This window comes from Apostichopus japonicus, chromosome 13, assembly GCF_037975245.1.
Source record: "Apostichopus japonicus isolate 1M-3 chromosome 13, ASM3797524v1, whole genome shotgun sequence".
NCBI lineage: Eukaryota > Metazoa > Echinodermata > Holothuroidea > Aspidochirotida > Stichopodidae > Apostichopus > Apostichopus japonicus.
In genome coordinates, this window is record NC_092573.1 from 18,717,571 (window position 1) to 18,743,877 (window position 26,307).

Genomic DNA, 26,307 nt, shown 5'->3' on the forward strand with positions numbered 1-26,307 from the left:
CCCCCAAACCACACCCGATCCCTCTTATCCTCTCTCTTTATTAAAATTTAGAACTAAAAAGTATTTATTTATTATAAAAGATACGAGAACAAAACAAAAGAAATTAATTTACATAAGCCTTATAATTATGACGGGAGTAAAATATTGAGCTCGGGGTGAAGGCTACATATTACACAATCAGTTTACAGAGATCGCAATCCAAACTATATACAACATTAAAGGGTGTGAAGACTCGCGCAAAAAGAAACATCTAATGCCGGTAATCTTACTAATCTGACCTATTTTCGAATGAAATGTAACACAAGTGTTAGACACCACCATCGATCCCAGAAAATACGCAAACAGCTTGCTACCTTCGGTAATTAGACACTCGTATACAGTCAGTACCTACAGCTACGGTCAATACCCACAACACAGTGTATATAGTAGCGATGGACATCTCAGGTCTAGATACAGAATTAACAAGCTATCACGTGTCATTACTGTCTGCATTTTGTAGCGACAAGAAAACGTCATTAGCAAGCAACGGAAAGTTAACTTTTTTTCAGAACGCGGCACTCGGTTTGGAGCGAGTCTTCAATGCCTTTAAAAACAAGAACATTCAAATTATACGGAAGCTTTTCAGTGCCAGGAAAGCAGGAATTGTTCTGACATCGGATGTTGGAGATCAGTGATATTCAAAGTCTGAAAAGGGAGAAAAAAATTAGAGAAAATATCAAATCAGTACGAAAGCCGCTAAAAATGTTATCATATTTATATTTCGTTATCAATGTAAGTTTCGTTGTGAAAAGTTAACATACTGAGGGTATCATGTGTAACATTCTGAGGGTATCATGTGTATAAACGTCAAGAAAGCGTAAGGAGAAATTCTCTATGTTTTTCTTTCAACTAATAACTTGAAAATTTATATGTATAGCCTATAACTGCATGAAATATTCAGTTATCGTTAACACTCAAATGATAAAATATCAAATCATAAACTAAACCATTTATTTTTAATAACTAAACAAAAGGGCAACGAAATTACACCCTTTGAGACCCTTTCCAATCTCTTCTTCGTCCCCTTTGCCTCCCTCTATGATATCCGTCTAAGGGCTTACATTTTCTTATATTACACCTTTAAGTCTTGAATCCATCATACCAAAACTAACTGGAATAACTTACTTTGGTTACGTCATTAAAGGTCCATTGTGAATCATTGAGTGCGACACTGTTGAGCTGAACCACTGAAGGACTAGTTATCAGACCGTGAAATTTAACAGTGTCCAGCCTAAGATTGTCCAAGAGTGTTCCGTAACTATTCGATATGTTTGCGGTCAAGTTGCTGCCCTGGAAACAAAACAGTCTAGATTAATATCAGACCCTGGTCATCGCGGTTAGATTGAAATATTCAAATATATTGCAGATAGTTTGACATAAAACCCTGTTATAATATGATTACGTGTAGTGACGTCACGAAAAAAAGCTCACCTCATGGGACACCGGATGTTTTGTGAACATCATCCAATATCACAAGAAAAAAGACAAATGTATAATTATCATGTTTAACTTCCGTGATATGTTAAAAGGAATGATAAACAAGTTTGGTTTGTCCAGACATTATCAGATTGCAGAAGATATGATCCATTGTATTACTATCTTGACACACCACATAATATATGATCCATTGTAATACTTACTTGACACACCACATATTCTATCTTGTAATATTCACCATTTTCAATAGTATCTGAATAACAATGAATGGAAAATTAGTTTGAATTAGATACTACATTTTATCGCTCTATTACGTGATTGACAGGAGCAAGGGAAGGAGGGGGGGGGGGAGACAATGAAATAGTACATTACAATTGGTGACATAATATAAATATCAAATAAAATTTTAACAGCAGCTTAAAATATGTCATTTACATGGAGAGAGATCATAGCGTATCTCATCAGTTTCAATTGCAGTCATCAATAATTGAACATTTCTGTCCTATTTGGCGGGCCATATACACATTATACGAGAATGAAGAAGTTACTTGCATGAGTCAATTCATGGAATATCATAGCATTATGTTATGTCGAATAATTTAACAAAATTTCAAAATGATACGAAGCATTTACCGACACTCGTTCCATCATCCCAGAACAATGTTCCCACAGCACTTTGCGAGTCACTAAGAGCAACAATTAAACCGAATGGATGTTGACGACTACAAAAGAGTAACGAGAGAAAATAAAATAGAATAAAACCTTGAAAATCTTACAGACTGAAATCGAATTTTGGGGGAATTTAACATAATGGAATTTTGCCGTATTTAAAAAAATAATCATAAAAATTATCGCTATGTCTTTATATAACATGTACCATTACGGACAGAAACAATTATGTTTAGTATAAAAAACATTCTTGATCAATGACAATTGTTTCAGATGATTTAAAAGTCAAAGCATTATTGAGCAATCCAACTACATACCCGGTAGTGTCTATAACATGTAATTCGTCGAATTTAAATATTTACCTGAATTTTGTAGAGTTTGCTGGTTGTTGCGTTGGGAGGATTTGGCCACCTCTGATGTAGAGAGGGATGTGGTAATCCGAAGCTGGGATGTTGATCCATCTTCCGGTGTTCTCCCGATCAATTTCTCGTCCCTGTTACAAGATAACCACAATAATCGTTTGGGAATGAAAGTCAAATGCTTTAAATAGCTCATAGAACATGCCTAAATATCTGAATATTTTTGTTAGCAATATAGCATGAGTTGCGATTAACATTCAGGTACTCACGGTATACCAGTCGTACCAACGAGCCTTCGGGATATAAGCATTCACGGAACCGGCACCCTAAAATAAATTTTGAAAAAGGATAAAAAGCAACGTAACTACCAAAACCATATCATGAAACGCAACAAGGGTCATTGAGGTATACCGTACGTTTGTATTGTATGTACATAGGTAAGATATATAGTCTGATAGCAAGCTTCTTTTAAGGGTCCAACTCTACTTATCAACATGTGAAAATGTGTCTTACCTGGGATCACGAATGTCTCCTCTCCTCTCCCTCTCTTATTACTCTCAAACATGTAAAGTTAAATCATTTTGACTTTAAGGTTATTTAATTTATGAATATTCATACCTCCTCGAGCACTGGGATTATCATAAATCCAGGGCCCCAGAGAAATTGACGATCGATTCCCCAGGTCTCAGAATCAGAGGTAAATCTATAGAAATAACAAAACATATTATTTAAACAAATTTATCGGAATGTACATCATGTCAATAGCAGCAGTTGAAAATGTGCAAACAATATTAAACAGAGAACTCGCAATGAAGTCCTACCTCAAAGTTTAAATAACTTGATTACACCAAATAGAGATTTTTACGTATAATTATAATATGCAATTAGCCTGTGGAAAAGTATTAAATTGTCTTTAACGTTTAATATGTAATATAGGAGAGTTTGTTTTACTATATTTTCAGCTCGGGTGGGGTGGGGGGGGGGGTGTATATGATAAGCATCTCATCTACTGGGTAACGTTGGGGGTTGGGTTATCGTAAACCAATTATGGCGGAAGCTGCATGAATATAAATAGGTAAAATACGAAAATCTATTTGTTTTCATGACATCTTTCTTGTGTCTTTCGTAAATAAAAAGATGATGAAATGTCTACGTTGACATATAAATAATACAATATTGATTAAAGTTAATATTTACTCAAACATTAAAGGCCTGGTGACAGTGTGACCATATGCTGTAGCTTTGTACTGCAGTGTATACAAGTAGGGTAATAGAGTATAACGGATGGCTAATAATTTCTTCATTTCTTCAGCATATTCCCGGCCAAACGCAGCCGGATCTTGGTCCTATAAAACAAGTTGTGGAATAATACATTAGTAAATATTCACCTTTTTCTGAAAACCTTAGAACAGATGAAAATTATCCGACGCCTACAGGAAGCAGATTCCATGGTTTGATTACAAAAAAAAATCTAATTAATTAAGAGACGAAACTATTGCATTTGTATCATGGCTCTAAAATATGTACTGATTATTGTATTGATTTCTTGTACTTCATCTTACCGTCTTATTGATATCCATTGCAATGACGTGCATAGGATTTCGAAGACGGGGAGGGGAGGCGGCGGGGGAGGGGGGTGGGGGTCGGGAGCAAACTCTAAAATTCCCACGTCTGCAAATGCCTTCAAAACACACTACGTACTTAAACCGTTCACTGTAATAAATTGTTATATTAGATTTTAAATGATCTTTTCGCTGCATGTTTTATAGTATCTCCGTGAAGTTTTTGAATAATCTCCGCACATGAAAACTTCTCGTACATAGCGAACCATTTTTCACAGTTAATTCGCATTGAGATTGGTCATAGATAAAAATCTAACTAGGCGACAATTAAGTTTCGTAAACGGCGCCTGGTCATTTCCTTAACATAACTAGACCCAAACCTGAATTTTATTTGGCACTGAATCTCGACAATTGCGAAATACGACGGAAAACTTCAACAACATGCAGAAGCAAAGATATAATAGCAACTATTCACAATGATATCGTTCATTCCAATAGCAACGTTGTATGTGCAAACTACTCCTTTGTACATCGACCTGTATTCAGGTAACGACACAGTTAAGCCAATGTCTGTTTGTTCGACTTTTGAATTCTAATTCTACGAATGCCCATAAGCTAATTTCCAATTGCCAAAGCCTCCCATATTCTTATGAGGCGTCACGCGCATGTTACCTAATATGCTGGTCGTTTGGCGGTACCGTAGATTATTAAACAAGGTTTCCACAATTTGATCTCTGGTGACTCCAAATAACCTTTGACCTCCACAAAAAACAATAGGCTTTTTGTAATTAATGTGTCATAGCTACATACTAAATATAAAATGGTCCAAGGTTCCCTTCTTGAGATATCGTGTTTACAAGGTTTTCACAATTTGACCCCTTATGTCCCAAAATGAACTTTGACCTCCTCAAGAAACAATAGACTTCTTCTACTATATATATGTTGTACACCTACGCACACGAAATGTGGGGTTTGTCCAAGCTTCCCTATACTTGAGATATCGTGTTTACAAGCAATGCAATGCATGACTACATAGTTTACGATTATCATTGAAACCAATAATATTCCTGCTGTTGCCTTAATTCTTTCGTCTCAATGTTTGTTACGGTCTTATCATAACTTAAATCCTGCAGCCTTATGTGTAAGGCAGAAGTATAGGTACAGTTAATACTTAAAACGGTTTGTAAGGTGAGTATGTGTTTGCGTATGTGTATGGGTGTGTTTGTATTGTGTTGTGTTATCCGCATTTACGATAACCTGAGAAGTACCGTACACTCTCCTGTGCTCTCATATATTTAGGCCACGTCTGTGTAAAAATGCACATATGATATCACATCTATTTCATTCAAGCTCACTTTTAGTACAAAAAAAGTTATAAACATCAATATGGTATTTTCTCGAAAATACTACGTGGAAGTTAAATACGACTTTTACTGGTAGGCTTAGAATAAATTAAAATAAATTAAAATAAATGATAAATTTACCCCTCAACTTTCTTGTTAAAGGTCATCTGTTGGCCAACTCTCTCCAAGTTTCAAAATCGCTACTTTCTAAAACAACTCGACAATCTGTCCCCAAATATGTATCCAATACAAACGGTTATCAGATAGATATTAAGCACGCTCAAATTCGATAAGTTAACCTGCCTGTCGAAAATCAAACCTTGTATGATATGTGACCTCATGCGAGTGTAGCATTTGATTCTACGCAATGTAATACCCGCTCATGTAAGCTATCTATATATGATAGAAACTGCGTGATTCACCATCTTCGCCCATGTCGATACGCAACCGTGTTCACACATCTACGGCAGGAGAAAATGGTGTCACTATTGTGTGAATTAAGCTTTGGAAGTGATAGATTTATAGACGTGATATTTAGTATTTTGCCATTTTAGTATTCTCCAACGCTTTGAACAAAGTTAAGTGAATTCAATCGGTTTTAGATTAAAGGATTGGTGTCGGACTGTGGCTATTCGCCTGTAACGATGTGTGACAATTCAATCTCTATTTTTATAAATGTTTATCTTTTCCCCCGACTGCTACTCCTTCTTGTCTAAAGGTGCAGTTAATAATTCACCCATTTATCCACATCCATGCTGACATATATCTATAGGAAACGTTGTTGCTTTTGTAAAGTATATATTTGTAGGAAACGCGTTCTTTCTTCATTGATATGCACTCTCTATGGGGATATACTTAATCCTTTACTGTGATAATAAGGGGCACCCTTTGACATCCTCATGAATATTTATTTTGACGTTAAGTTGGTCATTGGAATATTCATGAGTTCACATGATCATGTATAAACACCTTATCGTCACAGTTAGGCCTATAAGGGATATATGTTGTTTGTTATTGTTTGGCATAATGCCATATACTCTGTTACACTACCAGGATAAACATATACTTACTCTGTAAATCAAACCGTTGTGGTTACGGGAAAACGTGTAGAAATTACCAAGCTGCGACCACCGGCGACATAGTGGTTCAGTTACGTCTAAGAATAGACCACAGATATCTGCACCGACCTAGATCAGTTATGATATGGAATAAAGGAAAACAAACAAAAATAACCATTTATTACTCTGCTCCTGTTGGTAGTGTACTTGGTGGTGGGGGTTGGTTAGGGTAGGGCACGAATTACATATTTGAAAGGACGACTTAATGTACCTGCAATGGGCAAAGCAGAACCTTGAAATCTTTAAATGAACGACAGACGTGTTTGCTTTACTGCAAATTTCTTAGTTATGGTTAGTAGCTTGTCTAATTCGTGGGGACACATACCCAGCCATCATCTATAGCTTATGTGATAGCGATTGTTCTGGAGAACAATTCAACTCTCCGAAACAGCTAAGACAAATCTGGCTCCGTTTAGAAGATATTCCAATTTAATAGTTGTATCTGGGAGCTGCCATTTTGTAAATCTGTGATGTCATAGAGCTTCTCTAAGATTTGAAACCTTTTACTCTCTCTTTGTCTTTCTTTTCATATTTTCAAGATGAATCGTTAACAGTTTTGACCCTGGAACCAATACCATTATTGCGTTATGCAACCAACTTCAATATTCGTGATGCAGCATTTGCAAAAATCGTTTCCATTATTGAAAATAAATATTGCAAGAAAAGTAATGTAAACAAAAACATAACCTAATTTGAAGCACATATGAGTCGATGAGGTCATATTTAGACTTGTTCAAGTCGTCGAACCTTGCAGTTGAAGAAACAGTACATCTGTGAGATCTCCCATACGGTGTAAGAATTTTTTTGTTAGCTGTTCGGCAAAGTTGTCTATACTCCATATATAATGATGTTTGAGTTTGTGTCTCCTGTAGGCCATGATGGATGATGTTAATGCAGAAATCATTCTTCAAAAGCAAATATATTGTTAATTTAACAAAGTTTCCATTCATAAACTTCCTTTATACTTTATATGGATATTTGGACATGTTGAGTGTTATAACGTTTACATACACTGATCAAAGTTAGGCCATGCGTACCCGCATGCGCATTGCATAATTAACCGTTCTGCGTTATAGTTCACATCCTTTTGATACCAGTAACTGTCACTGAGCTATTGAAAATACAGATATACCCAACTTGATTATCGTACTTACAAAAGGAATTCCAAACAAATTAAAATCCAATATTCCTGTGAAGAAAAGGAGAATGAAAAAGTCAGCAAGTTTCTCTTTTAAGAAGTGGGAATTTATAACAAAAATCTTCTTTCTTTGGGATAAAATCTCAATGATGACGTCATCGTTGGCTCAGAATTTCTTCAAAACTAAAAGGCCAAATTTGGTGGTTCTGTTTACTTCTCATCAGCCTTTGTTTGTTTCCTTCGTCTACAATTTGATTAGATAATCATCTCAAATGAATCACAATCCTTGATGCCTGTTTCAATTATATTTGCATTAAGTTCACCCAAATTAACATGTTTAAGTCAATTTCACATAAAAAAGTAAAATCGGTAAATGCATAAAGCTTTATTAGATTAAAAGTTATAGCGGAAACAATTTCCATGTGGTTACCAATGATTGATCTGCGCATGTGCAACCATATCGAAAAATTATCTCCCAGCCAATGACCACTGTACTTTCCACTTCCTGGATACGTGGATCTGTTGATGACCAAACTACGCTTTCCGGTCGCTGCCCTGGCGGCACTATAAGTAAGAAAAACAAATATTATGGGCTAACTTACCAGGTCCAATCAAAGAAATGTGGAATGAGATAGATACGTCCATCAATCAATACATCTATCAGCCCATATGTTACATTGCAAGTGTAACTTAAAGGTTAATCTGTATTGGCCCCACGTTTAAGCAAGCTCAAAACTGCTCAAAGTTCTCAAAAATATTCTTTGAGGGTTAGACAATTAATTGTGTCCGTAAAACACGAACCGAAAATGGATCGAGAAACATTTTTGGTGGGTCGCGGGATATTTCCAGACAGTTTTCGAATCTAACCGACGGAGATCGATTAATCGATTAAGGTTGTTTTACATCCAAGTCCATAGAATCGAAGCTAACATCATACATTACGAGCATCGACTATATATGATGGCTTCGGGTTCTGGTAGTCATGGCTCAGTACTCATGGATAATCCTGGGTCGCTGTCTTAGAACGAACTATGACGTAACCAACGACTTACCGTAACGTGGCCATGGTCTGACTCCATCCATACAGGTTGTGCATATTGTAATGAACCGTCGTATTAAATTCGTCTAAATTTTGGATCGCGCTCATGCATAGTGTCTGGTCTGCCATGGTTTCGCCCCAAATGTCTTGAAAAATAATATTAACAATTTGCCGTTCATTTAATGTGAAACCTATCGACGTCAAAAGATATAATACAAAATACTGATCTGAGAGATTATGACGTCAGATTGTCTTGATTATAGTATAAATGTGGTGTGTGCGCGTGTGCAGTGGCGAAGCCAGCCCCCCCCCCCTTCCCACAGAAACTTTTGGGGACGCGATGGGCGACGGTGAAAAATCAAAGGGAGCACACACACAAATCTAAATGTACTCGAACCTGGGAGATGGGGCCGATGATGGGGGAGAGAGAATGTATTGAAACGGTCATCTCAAAAATATTTGCGCTACGCGCGCAGTTGCAGCGTCTCTCTGAGTGGTCGTACATTTGTATTCACATATACTTTTTTTCTATATGTGATATAACCGGATGGTTTTCGACCGCGCAGACGAACACATTATATTTTCGATATTTTTTCCCAAACTTGGTAAAGTTTTGTACCAAAAAAGGAGAATTTTAGAACTCGAATGTAGTTTAAAAACCATTTTGCATCTAAACCCTTTTTCGAAAAAACAACAATTTTCAAAAGGAGAAGGGGAAACCCCTTACACCCCTCCCCCAGGACGGCGATCCACCGCTACGTGCCTGAAAATGGGGACAGACGATTGATTTTGCCACCTCTCCCCCCATACAAAAAACCTGGCTACGCCCCTGTATGTGTTATCTATTGCTGGTGAAAGTGACGATGACGATGAATATGTATGAGTAATTATGAGGACTTCGATAATGATGCGGGTGCAGGAGGGAATCAAAATTCTATATAGTACACGGTAATGATGATACAGTGAGATTTGTGTAAATGGGAAGAATGCAGACGAGTTAATAAGTATAGGACTTCAGAAGGATATATTCCGAAAGGAATGGAAGTAGGCATCGAGAAGGAACTGTGTCATTTGTGGGTGGGAGTGGGGGGGGGGGAGGCGGGAGCCGGTACTAACATGCTTTTAAAAGGCATATCGGAGATCATATGTTGGTTGGAGAAAGGTAAGAGAGGAGTGAAGTAAATCAATATAATTAATAAATCACCAATAATTTGATCATTGATAAGGGAACTCACGAGGATGGTATGGTGGGTAGTCGTATTTGTTTTTCGAGCAGCCGTTCACAGATCCGTCAAGAAAATTTGCTGGTTCAGTCATGTCCTTTATAAGAAGAAAAATCAGAAGAAATAAAACAAAAACATATGAAAGGAATAATTTTTGCAAAAAGCAAATTTCTATCTTTAATACTCCACAATTGGAGGCATCCATAATGTGAATGCACCATATGTATTGATATTTAATACACTTCACAGCCCCTCTAGACAAACTAGTTACCCATTCCAATCCATGGTTAAAACAATAGACTGAAAATTAAAGAAGAAACAGAGCATATTTGTCAGTGTGCAAATATGATATCACACCTGTTTGCTTCAAGTTCACTTTTGTTAGAAATTTCAGATTACTTCAACTCTCACTATGCCAAAAACGGCAAATTTCACCAGACTGCTTTAGATTATGATCCTCCTTAACGCCAAAAAAAAATGTTGAGTGACCTAGACTATTCTTTTATGAGAGCGTGGTGGACGATTGACTAAGGCGTCGGACTCGTGATCCAAGGATTGCTGGTTCGATTCCTGCCTAGTCCATTACGTTGTGTCCTTGGGCAAGATGCTTTATCTCAATTGCCTCTCTCCATCCAGGGGTTATATGGGTAACTGTGAGGTAACTTGTCATTGCGTGCAATATATATAACTGTAGCCGCCTGGAGGGATTGTCTCTAGGACAGGTTATCATTGACCAGGGGTCACATATCGTCTGTAAAGCGCTTTGGGACCTATTGCGGGTATAAAGCGCTATATAAAAAGTGGAATATTATTGAAGATTGAAGAGGAGGGGCGGGTAGAGAGGAAGGGTAGGGAGTTACAGAGAGGTAGGTATAGTTATACAGAAGGTATAGTACCGTGCTTATTTTGTACTTTCTGTGTTAAGCAGCGTAATTTCCTTAAGATGTAAAAGTTTGGTTGAAGACTTAAAGCTGCATATTGATTGCATGAAGTATTTTGTGGATGCTTACATTCTATGCTAGACTGGACATTACAGAAAATATCATCTGTTTTTACTCTTCTCACGAGCTTTATGTTATCTTTCAAAATTAAAGATCAATTCCGTTTTACTTACAATCCAGATAGCATCGAAGTCAATTTTGTCGTGAAAATCTACCACCTCTCTGATCCACCATTCCTTAGTTTGTTTCCGCTGGAAATCTGGAAATGCAACGTAACCTCGGTACGTCTGGAAAGATTAGATTGATCATTCACATTATTATTACCACTGAGGCGGTTTGTAAATCAGAGGGCACTGGTCACAAATCTCGTTCTATGAGGAATACCTTTTTTTCTTCCAGTTGCTTTTGTCATTGCAACCCAGTATTCCGTTCATCGTTTTGTTTGTTGTATATAATATGTCTTACTTTTACCGAGCTTTCATCTTTTGTTGTGACGTTATAGAGATAGCGATGTCTATTTTAATCGAATGTTTACAATTGAAAACTTTCTCATCCTTTCAATATATAAAAGTTGAAGAATAAATAGAACTTACTTTGATTTGAAAATCCCATGGTTTACTGTCGTCAATTCGTAAACCAGGATAAACTGGCCAAACCTACAAAGTAATAAATATTCAATTGAGTACAATAAAAAATAAAATATTAGAAAAAGAAGTACTAGCATCTTCCACTTGTGTGATTTTCCTTATTTAACTAAAAAGAGGGGAGAAGGGGGAGGGGGACAAACCAAGCCATCATCTTTTAGGCGCGAAGCGAGGAATTTGCCTATTTGAAACTATTAGAGCTGTAGATTCGGCACTGAAAACTATCTAAGCGTATAGCACCACCATAAGTTGGTGCGAAGCGTACAAGAAAATTTTGCCCAAAAATGCCTCCCGGATCGCTGGAAATGGCACTTCCCAGGGCTTGTAAGTTGCATCTAAGCATTTTCTATTTTGAAATTATCAGCGATATCATTAAAACATACAAAAAAAAATGCTCAAGGGGGGGGCGGTCGCCCCTTCACCCCCTACCCTTCGCTACGCGCTTTCATCTTTAACTTATACGACAGAGATCTTTGTGAAGAACATATCCTCCCAAGCAGCTAAGAAAAGCCTTTCACTAGGAGATATCCTAGTTTATAAGTCGTGTCTGGGAGCTGTAATTTGATAAACCTTTGATGTCAGAGTGCCACAAGGAACCTAAATCGTTTACATTCTTCTTGTTTCATTTTTCATATTTTCAATGGAAAATGTTGGCAGTGTTGAGATTGACTCCAATACCATCATTTGGTTTAAATAATTTAAGTCAAATTGATCGAGTATCTTAACCTACGGTATATGTAATGCAAACGGTATATGTAATGCAATGTACGGTATATGTAATGCATAACGGTATACGGTTAATGCAAACTGCGGTTATTCATCAGTAAGCCGATTAACCGGATACATTGAGGTACAATTATCATGATCAGGTTTTCTGGTTAAATTTTACTGTTAGAATGTGTTTTGTTGTTGTTGCTTTTTCTCAATAGTTAATTACCTTTCCATATATGATTTCGCCGTTTTCGTCATGAATAAAGACGTTCTTTTCCACCCCATCATCATAAGGACGGTAGGTACCAGTGGTCTCGTTAGCAGCTATGGCAGGGTCCTAGTAGAGAGAGAGAGAGGGAGAGAGGGAGAGAGAGGAGTGGAGAGAGATATTCCAGTCCTTCTTCACGTATAGGCTCATGTCACAGACAACATGGCAACATGTATCATTGTTATAGCTTTCTATATCTGTTTCATGTTTCGGTAACTTAGGCCCGCGAACTTCTAAGGAGATTCGTGAAAAAATGGAGGTGCTGGGGTCATCTGAGGTCAGCGGAAAATTAAGGTCAGTTTACATTAGCCCATGTTTGATAGGAATCAGGTCATGGGTGATACTGTCTATGTCTGGGGGTCAGTGAACATTTCGTCATTGTTCTTATGGGGTGGGGGGGGTCTGTAGAAAATACGCATTATGCAACACAGCTAAGGGAAGTTTACACTTTCCGACAACCATATAGCTAATTAGTAATGCGGCGTTTACAGAGGTGGTAGGTGCACGCAGTGAGAATGGATGAGAATGAGGAGCTTGACGGTCCTTCCCCCTGCCCAACCCTCCCCACCCTCCCCCTCCCCTCTTCAATCTTCTGACAATATCACTAGTCTATTGACAGACAGAGAACCGAAGATTAGCATAATGTCACTTACTAATACAACAATATATTTGGTTCCCTCTTCCTTGATCTTTTTTACGAAATCTTTAAAAGCGACCTTTCCATATCTTTGGTCATCGATTGTAAAATCTCTTTTTCTGTCCATATAATCGATATCACCATATTGCACATCCTGCAAAAAAAATCAAGCAATCAATTTTGATCAATCAATTAAGCAATAAAGGGATGGACAATTTGGCTATCTATAATAAATATGGTATAGCTAAATTTAAATGCAGGTCTAATTCTTAAAGGAACTGTCTGGCTTTCATAAACCCTTCCCACTCGCTCTTTAAATTGGCTCAAACTACTGTAACAATGGCCTATTATCTTACATGTGGGATGTTGTACATCCTCATCCTCAAACTACTGTAACAATGACCTATTATCTTACATGTGCGATGTTGTACATCCTCATCCTTGCCACAACTTCCTTGACTTTATCGAGGCTGTTGTATCCGTATTTAGAGAGATGAAATCCCAGAGCCCAGTAGGGTGGAAAGTAAGGTCTTCCTATGGCCTATAAGAAAAGTGAAAATATGATGTAGTTTAGTGTAATGTCAAAATAACGTCGGGAGAAAGTGGGAAATTATTAAGAATAGTATAAAGTTCAAAAATATCATAAGAAGAGAAGACATTTATTTGTGGAATTAGTTTAATCAGCCAGTTGGGAAAATATCCTAATGATAATACCTCCCATAAACTGTACTGCCAATATGCTCTCAAAGCACTGGTATTGCCAGTACAAACAGTTCCTAACCTTGATCTGATAGAAACATGATATTCATACTGCTCGTACTGACAATACGAGTGCTCTGAAGAGGGACATGACACTACAGTATAGAAACAATTATCCCAACTAGGTGGCTTAATGCAAATATAACCAGTGAGATGTCAAACATAACGATATCACTCTTATACAGATCGAACATGTAGAACATCATACAGTTACGGACACTTGCGTGGCGAATAGATATATATGTATACGCATGTGTACTTAAAAATGCTGTGATACCACTTCTGCTTGAGGTTGGCTGATGTGGATGCACCCAGGCACCCCTCCCCTCCCCACACAATGATGTGGGGGAAGGGGAAGACCTTGCCTTCTAAAATAATTTTCATATGAGTGTCATATGAGTGACGATTTCGACACCGTTAGACATTGGTCTGACTCCTACCCTCCCCCATCTCAGACCTGTGTCGGGGCCTCCCCCCCCCCATAAGAATTAAAGCTTTTTAAGTCTCGAAATATCGAAAACTTGAGAGAGATCTCAGCTGCTGTGTACAGTGTCTATGAATATATTTCTCTTTCTCTTGTATTTGTTGGCTGTTTTCGTTACTTGGGACTTTTTCCCTTTTCTTTGCTCTTTTTGGCTTCTTGCGCTGGTCTTCTTTTCATTCCACCCCCCCCCCATTTTCTATATTTATAATGAAAGTAATGTTACCTCTGTGTACTGTGACCCCCCCCCCCACCTTTATTCTAAATTTATAATGAAAGTAACGTTACCTCTGTGTACTGTGAAATGACATCTTCTGGAGTTGGTCCGAAAAACATATAAAAATCAAAGACGCCTCCGATATGTCTATATGTAAGAGCTGGGTTGGGCTGGAAAGAAACATCTAGGGGAAAATAGAACACCTGATGACATTATTTTATTATATATTATTTAAATAACAATCTCTTGAATGAAGGTCAGGGCAATATTGTTGAATGTATTTATACATATTACTCACGGCTAGAAAATAATCATCACCGAATATGGGGTGTGATGGGGGGGGGTGACTGAAATCAGACAAAAGCCAGTTTTCAACAAATGAAAGCATTTAGGTCAGTCTAGGTTACTATTTATTCGTCATGATACTTAAACAAAAAAAATATATGTTTCTAATTGGTTATTTTTAAACACTTTGTTTGTTTGCCCCACAATTATAGTTTCCAACTAAACGGTTGTTAAAAAAGCGTTAATTATAATAACAAGTAACACCAAATTTACAAAATTGTTCAATATGACATATGGTTTATATTGATGAAATATTTGAAGTACCCAATTTGATTGATTGATTTATTTTTATATATTTTTTATATATTTATTTATTTATTTTTATATTTTTTATATATATTTTATTATTATTATTATTATTATTATTATTATTATTATTATTATTATTATTATTATTATTATATTTGTAATGTAGACTCGCTCATGAACAAGAAACCTCGGCGCCTTCGATATTCATATCATCCACATTGCTAGATCCGCATCCTAAATTCCATTATGGCCTCAACACAAAAAAGGCGGAGCTTCCTGCAGTGGAGGTGGGCTGATACAACCCGGGGAACGTAAAATGGGATAATAATCACATGTATATAAGGTCCAAGGCCCGGCTGATAACCTCTAATGGTGGTCCGAGGGGGTCGTAAGCAACAAACTTGACATGATTTTAACAGACATAACTAATCAGAAGAGCAAAAACTGATAAGCGAACGTAACATTCCCTGTTCGCCGGTTTTCAGTTAATATAAGTAAGTCTTACCTTGTCCATTGGCGTTATTCAAGAACACGCCGTGGGCGTTTGAATCGTTTTCCAGGCAAAGATAAAAAGGATGAGTTCCGTACAAATTCGCCGTTCCCTGTAAGAAGGAAACAAAAGAGAGAAAAATGTCTTTAGTAGAAATTTCCTTTCTCTTGTGGGTGGGGTAGGAAGGGAGGGAGGGACGAAGGATTGAGATTAAATGTCTCAAGTCAATTTTCGAATACACATGCATCACGGAGCTCCAATTCCCTGCAATTAAACTTTTTTTAAGAACAGTCACCCCGAGATAGAGGCTGTGCAAGGAAACAAACGACTTAATTGATCCATTTTCAACTCTGGTCTTGTTGCATCGAGACTTTGTGGACTGTGATACTAGATTTGGACCCGCGATACAAAGGCCTGGGCACCAACACCAAACGACTTAACTGATCCAGTGATAGGTGGATACTTCTCAACTTCCATTCGTTTATATCACATGAACGAGACTTGAGTGTAACCAATCCGGCAATCAAAACGTTTGTTTTGAATCTTCAATCAATTCGGCGGTTTGCACATGTGCAATAAGTTACGACGTACCAATAGCGTGCCATATATGTTTAGTAGTGAATATGCATGCTATGATTTGCATGGTAATTTCAGCTTCTCGGCCTTTTGGCTAAGATCATGTGTAGTATCTGTTCCCTTTCGAGGGGAATGGTGATGCACACCTGACGATGATCACACAGTCACAGTCCTGATGCAAGGGGACTGGGGTTAGAAGCGGAGCAGTCGTTCAGTAGTTTGGTTTTCGTGCCCAGGTTCTTTCCTGGGCGACTTTTTCTTAAAAGGTATTTCAGCTATGTTGGATGGCAGCTCAATGGCGTCAATTTGTAGCAGTTATTTCTCTACGAATATTATGATATTAATGTACAAAAAATGTCCCTGCATATAATTTATGCTCATTGGATGTAAGACAAACCTATTGTCTTATACAGATGATTCTCTGTTCCTGTATTGTATACCGAGTCGACGCATTTTGCTCCGACAATTCCATCACTGGCAAACCTCATCAACAAGTCATAATTTGGGTTATAAATGTTCGCTATTGCCACATGGTTGGATAGTTTATGCTGTTTCTGAGAAGCGCCATAAAGTAATATAAAATTTGTTTCCTGACACTGGAACCAAAAATAAAGAGAAAAAAAGAAAAAATTATACTTATTTAACTAGAACATTCATGGTTCAGTTCTGATGAATAACAAACTTTAACGCAAAGGTTTGATTCCACAACCCTCCCCAACAATTTAAAATAATATGCGATTTGACCCCATAGTGTTTCCAATGTATCTGCCCCCTTTCACCTCGATAACATACTTCAGTTTTTTCGTCTCTGGCAAAGCTTCCCCATCTTTTCCAGTTTAAGTCCCGACGGAAGTCGTCATGCGCGTGTTCACCAAAACCGTAGATATTATGAGACGGGAGTTTGGTCGACAACTGCAAGAACTGATCTTCAAAAATCATCACACCAACAGAAGTATCAAAACTGAAAAACAAAAGAGAACCCTTTCGTCTATTAATCATTTAGAGAAATATCAAAACGGCCTAATGGACGCGGCAAATGAACACGACTGACCATTATTAAGTAAAGATATTAGCTATTAGAAATCGGGTAGGACGACATGCCACTACAACATACCAAGCCAATTGTGATGCAATTTGCAGAGCACGACTGAACCTTTCTACGTAAAATCGATTCAAAACGAACGCCTTTAATATGTGGATTTGGGTCTTATTTGACTGGAAAAAAAACCCCAGAATAAATAGCTTATAAATATAAAAATTCACGTTTTGGTGACCCACCAAAAATCTAAAAAAGGTGATTTTATCCTAATTTTTTTGCACACGAGAAAAGACCTCTAAAGTGACATACAATTTATCCTTTTCTTTGGTTACATATTTCGTTCATATTAGGTATTGTGACACAAAGAAAACATAAATAAAAATAAATATAACAACGGTGATGTCATTTTAAACTGCATGGGTATGAAATACAACACGCATTATAAAAGAAGTCGTGAGATAAAATAACAAGCAACTTACACGACAGTGTTCGTGTCTGTTCTGATAACTTGGAAAGAGAAGGGTTCTTCGGTAACAGATACATTATACAGAGGATCCTCTGCTGCTATAAGGGGTCGACGAGGTAAAGATATCGGGACCTCAAACCGCTTGTTCTCAGGATCATAAATCTATACCAAATAACAAGGAAACAAAATAAAATAACAATAGCAGCAATACTTCATACAATCGTTTCGAGAATCATGATCTGCAGCCTTCCTGTGAAGTGAGAGTACAATGTCTCGAATACGAGTACTGAACTAATGTACTCCACTACGGGTACAGTGACGGACTCAAGTACTACACAACACACTGATTCTACATGCAGTGACAACATGGATTAGTTGAAATGTATGTGGAACTATTATCTAAGTAATAATATATGTAAGCATTTACTCTTTACTAAAGTTATTGTTTTCAGACCGACATGCAGTATAGGATATAGGCCTATCCATGCATGGTAGATGTTCTTGTAAAGAGGTGAGTTTAAAACCATACCTTAATATGGAGACGATACTTGGTTTGCAGCTCTACATCAATCCAGAGAGTTTCCAGTCCTCCATCGAAAAAGTCCGGCATTTCCGTTCGTTTTCTCAGTTGTACCCTGTATCCCCATGGATACGGTGAGATATCAGTCATGTTGTAGGTGATGTATCCATTGGGCGGGAAGAAACAAGCAGGTGGACCCGACTTGATTGGCCAACTCCAAATACAACCTCTTCTTTCACAAGTTGCTTTATCGACACCGTCACGATCCGGTCCACAATCAAAACGATGGGTGTAGTCTGGGTGAGTATTACAGATAACCGCCACCATAACGGCGATTACGAGAACAAGGAGTGCGTTACCAACAATCAAAGATATCGTACTAGCGATCGGTTCTACTTCCAAAGAATCATCATTCTTAATTTCAAACTCTCTGGACGGCATTTTGATTCAACTTTGGCTTAATTAAAGAAAGAAACAGCGTGTTGAAAGATTGATATATAGCTGTTGAACTTATGCAAAAGAACGGTGTTGTAGTACAGTGACTAATAAATGAAGATTTTTTTTGTTTTGTTTTGCCGTGCTAGTCTTGAGAGGAATGATTTTGATGATTTTTATCGCCAATTACATGAACTTTTAACCAGCACACAATTGTAGAAAGGTATATTGCTCAAAATAAGTTTCGAAATTCCAAGTCAACGTTTTAGAATATCCAATGAGTAGCAATTGCATGTTAACCTTCAGTTAGAGTACTATAATACATAGGGAATACCTACACGTGCACCTTCAGAATCCAAACGGAATGCTGCCCATATAGATATCAATAGAGGCATATTATAAATGAGGGTATACTTAGCACACACAGTAAACTAGTTCGTGATAAAAAATATTTAAAAAATGGATTTTTTCCCAGCCCCTTATAATTCACATTATCGGCAGCTGCAGCCATTTACCGAGAGGGTTCCGTCATATTTAGTCATGGCGATTTAAATCCCATTATTATGCAGGTCGGAAACAGGTACATAGATTGACTTGATGGAAGACCAACTCATCTTTCAAAGGAAGCAATTGATTGAAAATAATGTATACTCGTGTGACGGATGGGTTATGACTATAACAGGCGCGGCTCCAGGGATGGACGTGTGGGGTGCGCCCCCTACCCCACCCCTTCCGTTTATTTTCAAACCAACACAAAAACATAACAGTAGTTATTAGCCGACCATGCGTCCATATATAGTTATAGACCTAATTTATAGGTTAAACATGCCTCATATTGCACCAATCCACGTCTAAATGTCTTTATTTTGACTGGTAGAGGACACCCACACCCCATACCTGGGAGTCGGCTTTCACGACCTGAAGGCCACCCCCTCCCTACGTTCTAAAGTCCTAGCTACATCCGCACCTGCATAATGTTCATTATTTGCGTCCGTATTAGTCAGAAGACTGGTCAAAAAATTATCAATTTAACATTGTTATCATTTCACTTATATAATCAGCAAAATAATTGCCACTACTATACACAAAAGAAATTAAGGCAAGGAATTTCACATATAAACTTCACTTCCGCTCCCCTTTCCATTGCCCCATTTCTCTTCCCCATCCTATCCCCTTCCCCCTTTCATTTCCTCTTCTCCCTCCCTTTCTCCAGCTCACCCCTTCCCCAACCCAGCTCTCTCCTTCCCCAGGTCTCTCCTCTCCATATCCCCCTTTCCATTACAGTCCCCATTCCCATCTTGAGTTACGATTTAGTCTCGAAACAGTATCAGAAAAGTATATTACATCTCAATGCTCAATGGCAAAGGGGCGTACAGTACTAATACATTAGAAAACGACATGACACACAAACTTTACAATCCAACGCGCCTATGAGAAATTTCAAATCTTCTGATTTTAGCCATTTCATCGTGACATGCAAAACTATGGAAGAATGAACAGTCTCTTTGAGAACGGTGTTGTTCATAGAATGATAACAGCTTCTTCCCACTACCTCCGCCCTCCCCCCTTACCCAAGCCCCACCCCACTTCACCTCGTCCATGTGTTTATTTTGATACATTTTCGATAATATTTGATTAACAGAAAATACCCATGACAGCCAAATACCCATGACAAAACAAAACTTTTAACTAATAAAGATTCATTTTGAATTAGTGAAAAGAGCAGGAAATTTAAGAGAGAAACTGGAATCAAATATCACTTTTCCTTCCTTTTCTGTTCGACCAAACTATTTGAGAATCTATAGCGAACTGATAATAAAGGTCACAAAAAAAATGTAAGTTTAATAGTTTTGATCAGAATAAGATAACTGGCAAACTTTGACTACCAAACATCTTTGCAAATTAGTATTACACATAGAGCAATCATGTTTTACAAAATTCAGCAAAGAAAAATGTATAGCAAATATAAGCGATCAGCAGCTGTAGCGGAAATAATTGCTGAGTCGAAAATGGAACGGGTCAATTGAAACCAAGGCCGCTCATTTTATATTTTGTATTTTATATTTTCAAAGGTTATTCTTATCTCAGTCAAATCAGTGCTGGGCTGCATGCTTAGCTAAAATAAAGCTGCATGTGAGTAGGGAGTTGTTACTCCCTGATGTGAGTGAGAAATTATTGATAAACAAGATATTATTATATTCTGTAGGTTAGCTTTAAATATGACTGTATAGGTACATTCGTTAATAATGGTGTTAGACCATTTAAATTTATGTGTGTGTGTGTGTGTGTTAATGCAATGGAGGTAAACGACAAAGGCAAATGAATATATATAAATGAATATCGTAATGAGTTGGAAAATTAAGAACAGTGAAAAAACTTTCAGCCTCCACCGGGATTCGAACCACGGGCCTTCCGCTCTGTACGCGGACACCCTAACCACTAGGCTATGGACGCTGATTGTATGTCCAGAGGTTCGAAACCGGTAAGGAAGATCGTAATTCCACTGTAGGCGTTTGTCACCTGTATCGAACAATACTAGTTCTGTTTTTTTGTGACATATTTTGCCTTACTCTAGAGATCAAACATGATGCTAACCAACTCGAAATTATTTGTGATTCCTAAAGCCGGATCTCGAAAGAGATACTTTTAACAGACTTTATGTTAATGCAATGGAGGTAAACGACAAAGGCAAATGAATATATATATAAATGAAAATCGTAATGAGTTGGAAAATCAAGAACAGTGAAAAAAACTTTCAGCCTCCACCGGGATTAGTTTATATGTGGGGTTTATATGTGGAGTGGAGTGGAGTGTTTATACACACCCATACTAGCATTGCATACCGTTTTAGGACAGAGGCTCAGCAACACCAATTGTGGTACACTGATGGTCACTGTCCCACAAATTTTGACACGGGAACTCATTGTAGTATCGCACTGTGTCATACATGTGTGAAACATAATCTCTGTGCGAAATAGAGGCGTATGTAATACAAGCAGAGGTCTACCGCCATCTACAAAGCAGAGCCTACAAATGACTGCTCATGCATTCAGAATTTACAGAATATACTTGTATCACATATATGTTCTGTAACCCACAAGCTACACTGGTGCTCATATAAAACATAACTAAGGCCCTACATTGCGAATGATAACTTCACTGTACATGTAAGGTTTGAAGCCACTGAAATTAAATGTTTGTTTTTGATCAGAGAACTCTGGGTTTAGTGTGAAGACCAAACACAGAGCAAGACATAAAAAAAAAATGTAAAACTCAACAAAAAAGAAATTATAATTATCAATAACAAACAATATACATCTGATCTGGGCCCAGTCAAAGATTTAAATAAATAACTGACAGTTGTGAGGTGCGCACCAAAAAGTTAAAGTAAATACACTTAATTTAAAAGTTGATTCTGGTGGGTTGGCCTTCTGGTGACATCAAGTATTCCACGAAATCAGATCTTCCACGACATCAGATCTTCCACGACATCAATAATGTTGAACATAATACAATAAAAGGTATCATGAATGTCTCCCACAAAACAGTATCCTTTAATATATAAAAAATAGTGTCCCAGGATATCCTTTGCAGTAAAATAATGTCCTTTATAACAAATAGTGTCCTGGAATACCCTTCATAACTAATTAATATCCTTTGTAACAAATAGTGCCCCGCAATATCCTTTATAGTAAAATATTATCCTTTATAACAAATCGTGTCCCAGACTGTCAGTTGAACAACACGCCTTCCTTAAAATAATAAGAACTACAGTATCTTCTACTTTGTAAATTCAGGTTTAAAACAAACTATCCAAACTACAAAGGTGTTAATCCACCCATTTGCTGCCACAAGACAACATCCAGGGGTCCCGTCTGTCTTCTTCCGTCGTTGTCTGTTTCTTAATCGATCTTCTGTCCTCATCCACCGTCTAGAAGTACCATTCAGTGTCTTCATTCATCTGCCTGCTATTACATCTGTAAAAAAAAGAGGATAAGACAAACAGTTAAAACATATCAAATATATTATAAAATTCACCAACCCACCCGGGATCCCCTGTCTGTCTTCTTAGGGCGTCCTCAAGAGTCATAATCCTCCAGCTTATTCATCCATCTCATTCCTCCTTCAGATCTGAAAGCACAAAGCAAAAGAGAACAGTTAAAACATATCAAAGATATTGTGAAACCCACCTGTCCAGGGGTCCTGTCAGTCTTCTGCTTCTTCATTCATCTTCTCTCCTGTTCCACCGTCTCCAAGTGCCGTCCAGCGTCTCCATCGATCTGCCTGCCATCACATCTGAAATAACAAGGCTAAGGAAAACAATTAAAACATATCAAACACATTGTTAAACGCACCTGTCCAGAGGTCCCGTCAGTCCCTTTCCGTCGTTGGTCTGCTTCTACATTCATCTTCTCTCCTGTTCCACCGTCTTCCAGTGATGTCCAGCATCTCCGTCGATTTCCTTGCTATAACATCTGAAATTACAAGGCTTAGGAAAACAGTTAAAACATATCTTACACATTGTAAAATGCACCTGTCCAGGGGTCCTGTCAGTCTTCTTCCGCCTACTTCTTCCGCCTACTCAGGCTTAGATACTGTACCCTACTCAAGCTTAGATACTGTACCCTACTCAGGCTTAGATACCTTACTCAGTCTTAGATACTGTACCCTACTCAGGCTTAGATACCTTACTCACGCTTAGATACCCTAGTTAGACTTATATACCCTACTCACGCTTAGATACCAAACTACGCTTTGATACCCTACTCAAACTTAGATACATAGGCTTAGATACCAAGTACTCTGGCTTAGATACCCTATTCAGGCCTAGATACCCTATTCAGGCCTAGATACCCTACTCACGCTAAGTTACTCTATTCAAGCTTAGTTACCCTACATTGGAATATATACTCAGTACTCGGGCTTAGATACCCCAATAAGGCCTAGATACCCTACTACGTTTATATACCCTACACACCCGTAAATACCCTACTCACACTTCCATACCTTACATAGGCTTAGATACCCAGTACTCTGGCTTAGATAACCAACTCAGTCTTAGATACCCTACTACGTTTAGATAGCTTACTCACACTTAGATATCCTACATAGGCTTAGATACCCAGTGCTCTTGCTTAGATACCCTACTCATGCCTTGATACCCTACCATAGGCGTAGGAGGCGGTTGGGGGCTTGGGGGCTGTAGCCCCCCCCCCCCCCCAACCATATTTTTTGGTGAAAATTCGGGCAATATTCTGAGAATATTTCGGGCACCTACTGGAAGAAGAATAATTTGCAGTGTTTTTCATTTTTTTGGGGGGTGAAACTTCGGCAATATGCTGAGAATTTTTCGGGCACCTACTGAAAGAATAATCATTTGCAGTGTGTTTTTCAAGTTTTTTGGTGAAAATTTGGGCAATATGCTGAGAATTTTTCGGGCACCTACCAGTGGCGGAGCGTCCATACAGTCAGAGAGGGCGGATGCCCCCCTGACGGACTCAAATGGACTGCTGGCGCCCTTTTCAGCTTTTTACCACTTTTTTACTTATTCGCGATTATTGACTTTTTTATTGCCTCTCAAATACCTATTGACATTTGTCACATTTTGTTGGTGCAATTTTCTGACTAATGGCGATGACACCTATTTATTCTTCGTTTATCTGCAAATTAGCAAGGCCTGGAAAGGGTAATTTCCGGCGATCTAGGGAGTATCTTTACTCAAGAAAATTTCTGTACGCTCCGCGCCAACCTGTGGTGGCGCTCCGCTTAGATAGTGTCGAAAGCGCCTCTACAGACCATTCTCTCCCCCCTGACCAATACCCCTAGCTCCGCCACTGGCACCTACTGAAAGAAGAAGAATTTGCAATGTTTTTTTTTCAATGGTTAAACATATATTATTATTATTGTCATCATTATTGTTGTAACGACTTCCCCAATAATTATAAACAATATGGAAGGGTAATAACACAGAAAATGATTGTACGTTATTGGCATGTGATGTAATAACGGAAGAATGCCTAAATGATATGCACATTAACATGTGGAACGCGCGCGGAGCGCGCGAAAAATTTTGGTTACATTTTTCGGGCAAGTCGTTACAGCCCCCCCCCCCCCCCCAAATCAAATGAGGCTCCTACGCCTATGTACCCTACTCAAACTTAGATACCTTACATAGGCTTAGATACCCAGTACTCTGGCTTAGATGCCCTACTCAGGCCTAGATACCCTACTACGCTCAGATACCCTATTCACGCTTAAATACCCTATTCAAGCTTAGATATCCTACTTACGCTTAGAAACACTACATAGGCTTAGATACCCAGTACTCTGGCTTAGATACCCTGCTCAGGCCAATATACACTATTAACACTTAGAGGCCCTAATTAGGCTTAGATACCCAGTACTTTGGCTTAGATACCCAACTCAGGCCTGGATACCCTACTACGTTTAGATACCCTACTCAGGCTTTGATACCCTACTCAGGCTTAGATACCCTAATCACCCTTAGACACCCTACTCACACTAAGATACCCTACATATGCATATATTCACACTCTGGCTTAAATACCCTACTCAGGCCTAGGTAACCTACTGACAGGCCTAGATGCACTACTGAGGCTTGGATACTGTACCCTACCCAGGCTTAGATACCCTACTCAAGCTTATATACCCTATCAGGCATAGATACCATACTCAGGATTATATACCCTACTCACGCTTTGATACCCTACTCAAGCTTATATACCCTATTTAAGCATAGATACCATACTCAGGCTTAGATAATCTATTCACGCTTAGATACCCTACTCAGGCTTATATACATAGGCTTTGATACCTAGTACTCTGGCTTAGATATCCTACTCAGACTTAGATACCCTACTCACGCTAAGATACCCTACTCACGCTTTAATACCCTACTCACGCTTAGATACCCTACATAGGCTAAGATACCCTTCTCATGAGGCCTTAAACCCTAATCACGTTTAGATACCCTACATAATCTTAGATACCCTACTCATTAGGCTTATAGATACCTTACTCAGGCTAAGATACCTACTGAGGCTTAGATACCCCACTCATGCTTAGATACCCTCCTCAGGCTTATATACCCTACTCACGCTAAGATACACTACTACGCTTAGATACCCTACTCACACATCGATACCCTACATAGGCTTATATACCCAGTACTCTGGCTAAGATACCCTACTCAGGCCTAGACACCCTACTGAGGCTTATATCCTACTGAGGCTTAGATACCCTTCTGAGGCTTAGATACACTACTAAGGCCTAGATACCGTACTCACGGTTAGATAGCCTACTCACGCTTACATACGCTACTACGCTTAGATACCCTCCTCCTCGCTTATATACCATACTCACGCTTAGATACCCTACTAAGCTTAGATACCCTACTACGCTTATATACCCTTCTCACCCTAGATATCCTACATAGGCTTAGATACCCAGTACTCTGGCTTAGATACCCAACTAACGCTTAGATACCCTACTGACACTAAGATCCCCTACATTGGCTTAGATACCCAGTACTTTGACTTAGATACCCTACTCAGGCCTAGATACCCTACTCACGCTTATATA

General features: G+C 38.3%; 1 protein-coding gene and 1 pseudogene across 1 annotated transcript; one reads left to right on the plus strand and one right to left on the minus strand.

The window, feature by feature from the left end:
• Positions 1-27: 27 nt before the first annotated feature.
• LOC139979030 (sucrase-isomaltase, intestinal-like) lies at positions 28-18,845 on the minus strand. The gene is made up of 23 exons (XM_071989666.1): positions 18,280-18,845; positions 17,764-17,912; positions 17,038-17,206; positions 15,685-15,781; positions 14,657-14,769; positions 13,544-13,669; positions 13,145-13,282; positions 12,450-12,560; positions 11,462-11,524; positions 11,042-11,155; positions 9,940-10,024; positions 8,718-8,850; positions 8,096-8,229; positions 7,682-7,716; positions 6,480-6,596; positions 3,702-3,850; positions 3,123-3,207; positions 2,774-2,830; positions 2,508-2,638; positions 2,110-2,198; positions 1,680-1,729; positions 1,165-1,329; positions 28-684 (listed from the first exon to the last, which is right to left on the minus strand). Exons 1-23 carry the CDS (start codon positions 18,709-18,711, stop codon positions 622-624), a joined length of 2,805 nt encoding a protein of 934 aa, XP_071845767.1. The 5' UTR covers positions 18,712-18,845; the 3' UTR covers positions 28-621.
• LOC139979260 (U2 spliceosomal RNA) lies at positions 16,320-16,396 on the plus strand (annotated as a pseudogene).
• Positions 18,846-26,307: the final 7,462 nt, after the last annotated feature.

Excerpts from the sequence above, each read along its gene's own strand:
- LOC139979030 (XM_071989666.1), bottom strand. The coding sequence starts at position 18,711 with ATGCCGTCCAGAGAGTTTGAAATTAAGAATGATGATTCTTTGGAAGTA. Across the intron at positions 13,670-14,656 it reads TCATTTCACAGTACACAGAG|GCCATAGGAAGACCTTACTT; the intron begins GTAACGTTACTT and ends CTTTTCTTATAG. Across the intron at positions 3,851-6,479 it reads ACAACGGTTTGATTTACAGA|GACCAAGATCCGGCTGCGTT; the intron begins GTAAGTATATGT and ends CTTGTTTTATAG.